At 49.1% G+C, this 9,490-nt stretch overlaps 1 protein-coding gene across 1 annotated transcript in view; it reads right to left on the bottom strand.

Moving 5' to 3' along the window:
• Positions 1 to 8,689, bottom strand: part of PKP1 (plakophilin 1) — a 42,960-nt gene extending 34,271 nt beyond the window's left edge. The window contains exons 1-2 of the mRNA XM_009942937.2: positions 8,488 to 8,689; positions 1,532 to 1,632 (exon numbers count right to left, since the gene is read on the bottom strand). Coding sequence (XP_009941239.1) covers positions 1,532 to 1,632; positions 8,488 to 8,689 — 303 coding nt within the window. The remainder of the gene's footprint in view (positions 1 to 1,531; positions 1,633 to 8,487) is intronic.
• Between the last annotated feature and the right edge of the window lie 801 nt (positions 8,690 to 9,490).

A 9,490-nucleotide genomic window follows, 5' to 3' on the forward strand; every position in this document is an offset into this window, starting at 1 on the left:
GGCTGGTACAGAGCAGTTTTGCTTAGACAAAGCATAACAAATTTCATTCAGGAATCACAACAGACAAACAGCAATATATCATTGAAACGAAACACCACAATCATTTGACTTAGGAAGCTCAGAGACTCTGTCTCTGGCCCAGGAGGTCCCTCAATTGCAAATTGTTGTTCGCCACTAAAACACTCTGGAATGCATCACTACCTGCTCACCCTGCTTAGACCCTTCTGCAGGGGCCCATCACTGCCTTAGTGATGGAGAAAGGACACTTGGCTGGATGGACCCATCATAGTCACCCTTTTGGTCTTAAACCAGGCAGAAACACCACTGACTGGGACTTCACCAGCTCAGTAAAGGTCGAAACAAGCCAACAGACAGCCTGTAAATAAAAATTTCAAAGACAAGCCAGTGCTCCCAGTCCTTCCTACAGAACATGCAGTGGGCAGTAAGCCCAGTGACGCAAACCTAGCAAGTGACATTATCGCTGCCTTGAAGAAAGCATGCTATGCCATGGCCATTAAGAAAGACAACAGATAAAAGTTTCTGAAGCTGAGGAATGCTGATGCTGTGATCTGGCAACTATAAGGAAAAGCTTCAACCCTCTGTCTCTGTGCTCGAAGCCAACGTAAGCACCTTTCCTGGTTCAACCCTTTACTGGTTGACAGGGAGCTGCTTTACAGTCCCAGAGTCGTTGAAAGCAGCCCTTTCTTTTTCCCATATTCAAATCCCAGATCTGTAAATTTCTACTTTCTACTTTATAGCTGATGAAAACCAAGGAAGAACAGAAGGTGCCCTGAGGTGGAGGGGCAACACAAGCACAAGTTGTCCCAGTACGTTGCAGTGGTTTGGAGTGATTTCCAGTGTACTAAGAGTCTGTCCCCAAGGACAAGACCAGGACCTTTGTGGGGTGTATAAACTCAGACTGCACAAAGACAAGTACAATCTCACCTGTGCTTTTTCTGGAATTCTGTAGTATTTTCTTTGGAAATTGCTACAGGAGAAGGGGACCACCTCTTTTCCAAGCTCAGAGAATATCTGAAAAGTGTCTGCACTAGCACTGAGATTGGGAGTAGCAACACAATTATGATGCAAATCCCCTGATCATCACCACTCAACCATATTAATGTTGTTTACAGACAAGTTTCAGTGCATGGAAACGAAAATGGAAACTCTGCTGCAGGTGAGCAACGGATGTGCTCCAAACTCAAACTGAGACGTCAGAGTCTGAACCGTTGACTGATCCTTCAGACAGCTTCAAATTTTTTGTGCCGTGTGAATATTGATCCAGAAAATGAAACTAAATCTTGTCCACACTGAAATCCCCAACCACATAAAACATAGATGCAGCGTCCTTGATCATCCTTTTGCATTGCACTGAATTGCTTTCTAAAATAGCCGTAGCCATGCATAATCTCTCCTGGGTAAGGTTCTGAAGTGCTATGTCCTTGTTACATGACTGCTCCTGCTAGAGCATGCTTTCTGTGCAGGTTACCTCAAAAGTGTGCCACAGTTCCCAGATAAAAGAGCACCTTACCGGATATCCCCAGCTGCTGTTTCCTGTTTGGGTTTTGGCATAATAGCTGCCCCGGGATGTCCCGTAGCCATAACCATCAGCTAAACCATCGTACATAGAACCTGTAAATGGAAAAAACATGGTCAGCATGAGGAAGCAGTCCCAGCAGGTGCCCCTTCCGTGCACAGGGCTTTTTGTTTTTCTGGTGAGTTTAGGTCGTTTCTACTTGTCACTGAAGGATAACAGAGTTAGAAACCTTAACAGGAACATAGGAAGAACATTAGTAAGTCAAGCCCTTGCCATCGCAGGCAACGCATAGAAGATGTTCTTTTCAGGAGAGCTCTTGAAAACTCCAGCCCTCAGACCATGAGCAACAGCCTAAGGTTTTCAGCACAAAAGACCAAGTACGATAAAATCTACAGTGGACAGCAGTAGGCAAGGTCAAAGACCAGGCCAATATCTCAGGTCTTTGCTATATGAGAGGAACTGGATGAGGTTTTGTGCTACACATCATGGATGATCTGAACCTGGAATATACTTCCCGTATTCTGACTTGGAGGTAAACAAAGATTTGCCTCTTGTCTGAAGGCAAAACCCAGCCCTGACCCTTTTGCCAGTCTGGCTTTCCTGTCTAAATACTAACAATCACATAAACACAAGCTATATGGGCAAGGCTTGCTGAATTCATCAACTAGTAAATGACAAAAATGATGGGTGAAGTCTATTTAAGACCTGGGGACCTGAAACAGTCAAACGCTAAAAAACCTAATTGCATTGTCTTAAATTTCAGTCTCCAGTCTCCAGAAGATCACTCTGCGTATTTGTACTTTCTGTTCCTGAAAATGTATTCAGCTCCATCACTGTTTTTGGGGCACTGGGGAGATCCGTGAGACTAGATCTCAAAAATGCTTTGCAAAGATGTAAATATCTTGGATTGGGACGAACCCATCTGTCATTTCCACTGTTTCTCAGTGCTTTATTCAGAGTGTTTGGATTTACCAATCCCAGCCCTGCTCAAAGCTCGTCCAGCTGTCTCTCACCAGTAGCCCTTGGCAGTGCATGCTTGGATCCCTCCTAAAAGTATTTCACTCAATGCCGCATTCATCTCTGCACGAAAAAATGCAGGAAGTAATTCTCTTTCCACCCTGGAATTCCCTTAATCCCCTTCAGATGGTCCAAAAGGGTTTAAGGTCATTTAAGTTTCATTTTTGAAAGTGCTCAATAATTGTGGCATCCCAAGTCCCGTTATGAGGAAGTGCAAATCCTACACTCCAATTAACTTCCAGAGGAACCTCTGAATGTCTAACGAAGTACAAAATCAGGACTTACCTGTCTTAAGTTATGCACCTAAACTGGTGGGTAATGTCAGAAATATCCTAATCTCTCTGGTTGTTTGATAAGACTCATCTCCTAGATAAACTGGATAAGCTCCACCACAAAGGCCTTGAAGCCACTCAGGTCTTCTACAGCCACTGATTCTTGGAATAAATCTAGTTTATTGCCTTGCCTGAGGCATCCAGAACCTGTTATGGTGATTTGGTGCGTGGCTAAAAATTCTTGCATTTTCTCAGGAAGATCATTCCTGTAGATGCAGTGTAAATAATTGTCAACAAGAGAGGAGCAACACTGCTTGGATGGCAGGATCTGAAGCACATCCCTGACTGCAGAATAATGGAGAGTGGAGTAATTTCATGGACATACAGCTGTGCAGAAAACCACAGGATCTCATTTTCCATAGTCTAGAGACTTCGTAAATATTAATATCTCCAGACCTGGTTGCTTTGTATCTATGAAGTTGCACAGAATTTGCAGATAAGGGTAAAGGAAATGAGCATTGACATGCAACAGGAGATACAGTTCAGCTGTGTCCTTCACCCTGTGCTTCCCTCCCCACCCTAGTTCAGCTGTGTCCTTCACTCTGTGCTTCTCTCCCCACCCTAAGATTTCTCAGAAAACTGCAAATCAGGACTTGAGGGCTGACTTCAGCACAAGCAGGGCTTGAAATGGTGAAGGTTGGGCCAGGTGATTCGTTAGGGGATACAGTTAGCTAAGAGCAATAGTTCTAAGAACAAAGATAAAACAATCCCATGATAACACTTTCCTGGGAATTACTTCTTACAATCGACCTCTTTTTCTGTGCAAACATCATATAATTGCAGGAGGAAGCACCCAGGAGCCTTTTCCTGACACCGTGAGTGAGCACATGGAAGCAGGGTTTCTGGGCACGACTCACAGGTTAATCTGACCAGTCCTCCCTGGGGACCGTGCTTTTCCTCTCAAGATTCCTTCCTGCCATGCGCAGCACTGAAGACTTTGGGGCTGAGCAAGTAGACAGCAAAAATAAGCCAGTTTAGGCACATGTCTAATCTTCTTCTATAAATTCACCGATACATGGCCAAATTCCAGACACAAGGCAGTTCATGGAAGTTTATGTTCTTCAGTTGTTGAAAAGTTGCCTTCACCTCCAAGAACTTGTATATAAGAGCTTATAAATATATAATTACTTATAACCTCAAACGTTCAAGGCATTTTGAAGCCGCCTTGCTGGTTGGAGAAGGTGCTTCTCCAGCCACTGCTCAGCTGTGATTTATTGCTTCCAGAGCTCAGTCTGAAGGCAATGAAGAACCTGGGAATTTTCTGACGGAGGTGGCAGAAGAAAACACCATCCTTGTTTAATCCTGCAAGTTTAGACACTTCTCTGCCTGGTTCATCCTGAGAGGCAGCTTGGAGCTGTTTTTTTCCAGCTATGTCTGTATGTCTGTGTCCCATTTGTCATCATCCAAGCAGCTGTTTATGTCTCTGCAGTGCACTTGCACTTGGACAAACACCGAGCCAGTTAAAATCACTGTATTAGTAGTAGATAACAAATGGGACAGAGGTAGAAAAGACATGGGTGAGAATCACTCTGATGAAGCACAGCCTCCCAGCGACCATGGTTGTGGGCAGAAAATACCCCTGAGGGCTGCTCAGGCGCTGGCTGAGCTGTCATAGGGACCCCTCTCTTCCATCCCCAGAACTGTCATTCCTCCAAGGCATTTCCTTCAAAATTTCAAAACGTCAATCGAAAATCTTATTTAACTTCAGTGCAACTGTTCATGAGGGCAAAAACTAATGACGACAGGTAAGGTTGCAAGATCTTGCATTTAACCACTGTGAGCCCCACTGCCTGCTCGCCTTGCCCTCATCCTCCTCTCTGTGGCTGTTACTGATCATAGCAGAGCAAACTGAGCCTTCCATCTAACCCGATATGTCTGTGCCTGAGGATTTATTTACTTTCTTGAAAGGCAACTTTACACCCCTTGAAGCTAAGAAACTGATGGCAAGGAGAAGAAATGTGCTAAAAGTGCCATTTCCAAGCATGACAGTGAAAGGCTTCAGATGGACACATCAAGCTAAGAGGGAGCATTGTGGAAATGGATGCATGTTAATAAATATTAATCCGCGGCAGGGAAAAGCAAGACAAGAACCAGTCACTGGTAGTGCAGGCTAGACGGGTTGAATAATAAACTACACATGGCTTTAAAACAATAAAGATGATTAAACATAGGAAAAACGTAGTAAGGGAAGAGGGCCTGTGGGAGGCACAAAGCAAAGCCTGGATTCGTCCTAGGAGAGAAGTGTTAGTGAAATCCCAGAAGCTGAGATTCTTGCAGGAATGAGCAACTTCATTTCTGCCTTCTGGCCTCTGAGCTAAAGGGGTTTGGTATTTTTTCTGTTCCAATAATCTAAGCTTTGCAGAAGAGTGGATGGCTTTCACTGAATCATCTCATGCTGGGGGATGGTTACAGAAGTCTTCAAAAGACTTACTATCCCCAAAATCTTTTCCCTTCACATCACAGTAATGACTCCCATTAGAGCTAGGTGGGATCCCATTAGAGCTAGGTGGGATTTCTGCCCTCGCAGCCACAGCCAGCATAGCAAACCTCTAAATCACAGCTCAGACATGAGACAGCTGGATACGACACTCCTCGGTTGGGTTTCCTCAGATCTCTGCTCCTTGCTATCCCCTGCCAGCCAGTGACAAGTCACTGGCAAAACTTTTCTTCAGCCAGAGGACTTTGCAGACTAGTGCTGTTGGCTACGAGGAGCTGGTTCAGCCTGGCCTGGCCTTTTCCCCTGCCATGCCACTGAAAATCATTTTCCCTGGATATGTGCATTACTCATAAATACATAGGGAGCCATCCAGTTAGCTATTCACATGGAGAGAAGGGCAGATATGCCCTAGGGCAGACCTCGCAGACCCAAAACCCCACGAGGGCAGACTCCACAGACCCAAAACTCTGCAGTCATCCATGGAAACACCCATAACTACTGTGGGTGCAGGATAATGCTGCTTGCAGCTGGTTTCTGCTCACTGCCCTCCCCCACTGCATGCCATTTTGAGCCCAGATGGATCAGTTTGCCCTGTTGTGGCTTGTGCATGTTGGGTGACGCCATATCTTCAGAGAGTGGCCACAATGCCTTGATCGTCTGGACTCCAAATAATCAACTGATTTTATGCGTACATCAATTAGCAGGACATTGAGGGAATGTCTGTTGACCCTCTAAAGACACTCCAGTTATGAGGTACAATGATGCAGGAAACTGTCTGGTGCAGCGGGAACAAAGCACTCGAAAATTTATCAAGCAGCTTCGTGAATTCCTGAGCTTGTGCTGCCTTTGAGGAACACCTTTGAGAAATCATGAGGGGATGCAGGTAGGTGATGTTGGAAGAGCATTTGAACAGGCAGACATCCATGCCTGACAGGCCCATGTAGCCGGTTTGTAGGAAAAACTCATGATTCTCATTAGGTCTACTCAGCTAACCTCTGGACCAACAAAGGTAAAAATCAGTACTTGATACCTTATCAGGCTTCAACCCAGGACAAAAGCTTGAGAATAAATTGCCATTTCTTGCCGTTCTGGGATTCCGTCCAGAAACGCACTGAGAGAGTAGCCAGTGCGGTGAATCAGCCACCAGCACCAGCTCCCCACGGTGGGAACGGGATGGCCTCAGCCCCGTTTTTGGAGGCAGCTCCTGGGAGCTGGATGTGACTCAGCTTCCCTGGGACACAGAAACCAGAGCTGCACATTTCCACGCAATTCCCACTCCCAGACACTTCCAAAAGCGTCTGGAGGAGGGGTTTAGCTTCAGCCTGTTGAGCAGAGATGGGCAGCTTGGGAATTTGCTCTGTTTTTTCTTTTCCCAGAGGTATCACCTGGGCTCCTCTCCAAGCAGCAAAATCCCCCTCTGCCCCCCTTTCTTCCTGCCTATGGGCAGCAGTGGGAGACATCTCTCTGCCCGCTTCCCCTTGAAACACCCCTCCACTAGAGAAGGAGGCTGGCAGTGCCCCAATCCCCATCCCGAGCCCCTCATCTCATCCTGGTTTGTATTTTATTTTGTCAGGTCTGGCCCTATAACACCATAAGCAACAAACCCTCCTGAAGTAGGAGCAGATTTTCATCTTCCATTTCGATGGCAGAAGAAAGTTCTCCTTGCCCTGTCCCTCACCCACCCCTTGGAGCCTATGTCCACTAACACACAAAAAAAGGGAAAGCAGAGATTTGTTCCTGGTGGTGCCCATCACGGGTCACTGCACACACGTCAGCCACCACAGAGATGCTCTATTCCCTCCGATGCAGCAATTGCAGTGCATGCAGCCGGGATGGTTCCTATGGGAGCACCACCTTCACTCTTCACCCAGCTGCCAAATGCCACCCAGCTTCGCTTGGTAAATCAGCCCAAAATGTGTGTCTGGACCATGACACCTCACAAGCACTGGATTCAGCTGCATGACCCAGCTTGGAAAAGCTGCCAGGCAAGCCACAGTCTCTGAAAGAGGTGGCAGAGCCCGACCTTGCTCACCCAGCTTTCCAGCAAACACCCCTCTACCTGCTGCTCACTCCCAAGGTGGCTGAATGGTTCGGTCCCAGCCCCGACACTCCACTCTCCCCCAAAGCCTCGGGCTTTGCTCTTCCCAGTGAACTCAGCCAGGCCTGTGAGCTCGCTGACGAGAGCACCTCCGAGACCCAGGAGGTTTTGCACTGTGGCTATCACAGCCCCTGGGTTTGCAGCTCCCAGCTGGGGAAAGCTGGGGTTTGCCTCCAAATCAGCTTTCTCCAGATACAACGATGGTGGAGAAAGCTATTTGCCAAGCCTTAACCCAAAGAGGAAGGTATTCCAGTAGGATACCCGGCTCCAGGACTCAGATTTCTAAGGCACAGATTCAGTGCACGGGGGTGGACCGGCTGCCCGGACCCCTACACCCCTCTCTACCCATCTGCAAAACGGAGGGGGCTGCAAAGCATCCTCGCTGAACCAACACAAGCCACGGTAAGAAAAGACCATCTCTCCTCCTAACTCTTCTCCTTCCTACCACTCACATGGGTGTCACAGAGGCTCCCACACTTCTCAACCTGCAAACGGGAGACATGTTGGGAGCTTCAGAAGTGAATCCCGAGCTCAGGTTTGTGTCCTGTGTGTAGGCAGAGCTGCCTGCCCTCCACCTGCCGCAGTGCTCAGGAGCCAGCCAAGCCCCAGCTTGCAGCCAGCTCCCGGCCCCGTGGCACGGTGGAAGAAAAACACTGTGAGTTTTGGCCATCCACAGGAGGGGACGGGTCTGGTGGGGGATTCCAACCATGAGGCACTCGCAGAGGAAGGATTTGCAAAGGTTAGGCAGCTACTCCATCTTTAGAACCAGGGAACAAACGGTTAATAGCACCCCACTGAAATGTCCAAGTGCCTCAGGGATGTGGAGCAGTACAGCGCTCCCGGGACATCAGCTCCACCCAGGAGGGAGTCGATGCATCCAGCTCTGCGTCTTGTCCTAACTCTTCCATCCAATGCAAGGGACCTCAGCATCCCCTGCTCGCGGTAACCCTTGAGAGACACAAACCCGTCTGCCCCCCACAAACGAAACCCCACAAAAGCATCCCACAGCATCTGCTCTGGCGCCAGAGGGGACCCCTTTGCTGTTCTGAGCGCGGTGGGATTTTACCTCGGTTGGAGTGGCCCACGCTGGACGAGACGGATGACTTTTGCTTCTGCCGCTTGACCGTCATCATCACTTGCTCTTGGACCCGCTGTTTTCCCGTGCCCTTAGTTTTCAGCTTGTGGTCCGAGGGCAGAGCCAGAGTGGAGCTGGCCTGATCTTGGAAGCACTCGTATGCCAACGCTGTTTTCAGCGGAGAGTGAAGCATGGCTGCAAGCAGACCGTGGGGCTGGGGGGAAGAGGGGTCTGCACTTCACCTGACCGCACACGACACAAGGCGACAGCAAAAGCCTCTCGTGCTGGGGTTAATCTCCCAAACCCCTCCTTGCCATACGTCCCCCAGCCGAGGGTGTCTGAGGGCTCCTGCTCCCGACTCGGCTCCCCGGCGTGTGAGCAGGCACACCCTCTGCCAGACTGGATATACAGCCCTGCCTGCACACACCCACGCGCTCCCCACTGCGGCTTGCTCGCAGCCCCCGCGCCACTGCTGCAGGGCACGCAGCTCCCACTGCCCTCGCCCCAAATCTGCCTCCCCCAGCCTGTGCCGAGACAGACGGGTCGAGGGGCTGGTGGGCACTGATGGGGAGCGGGCAAGGCTGGGAGGCACGAGGGTTGAGCATGGACATCGCCGTCCGCTTCACTGCGAAAGGCTCACGGGTGGGGCTTTGTGGGTCTGGGTAGGAAACGGTGCTCTTCGGCAGCTGGAGGGCTGGAAAATCTCCCACATAGCCTGCTTGTCTTGTATTTTATTATTTCCCTTAGTCTAAACTGGATCAAAATGGTGTCTCCGTGCCAAGAGCCTGGAGACGCCCCTGCTAGTAAGAAGCAACATTGCACATCCCATGGGTCAGAGGAGCAACGCTGCCCGCAGTGTCCATTCCTGCCTGGGGGTCCAGCCTCTGTCCTGCCAAGATGCTCTCGGGTCAATGCGTCCAGCCCCCAGTTTACAAAAACCTTCTTCTGCCCGCACAGGTTGCAAAACCAAGCCGCTGAGCCCAGGACTGGAGGG

The sequence above is a fragment of the Opisthocomus hoazin genome, chromosome 25 (assembly GCF_030867145.1).
Source record: "Opisthocomus hoazin isolate bOpiHoa1 chromosome 25, bOpiHoa1.hap1, whole genome shotgun sequence".
In the NCBI taxonomy this organism is placed as follows: Eukaryota; Metazoa; Chordata; class Aves; order Opisthocomiformes; family Opisthocomidae; genus Opisthocomus; species Opisthocomus hoazin.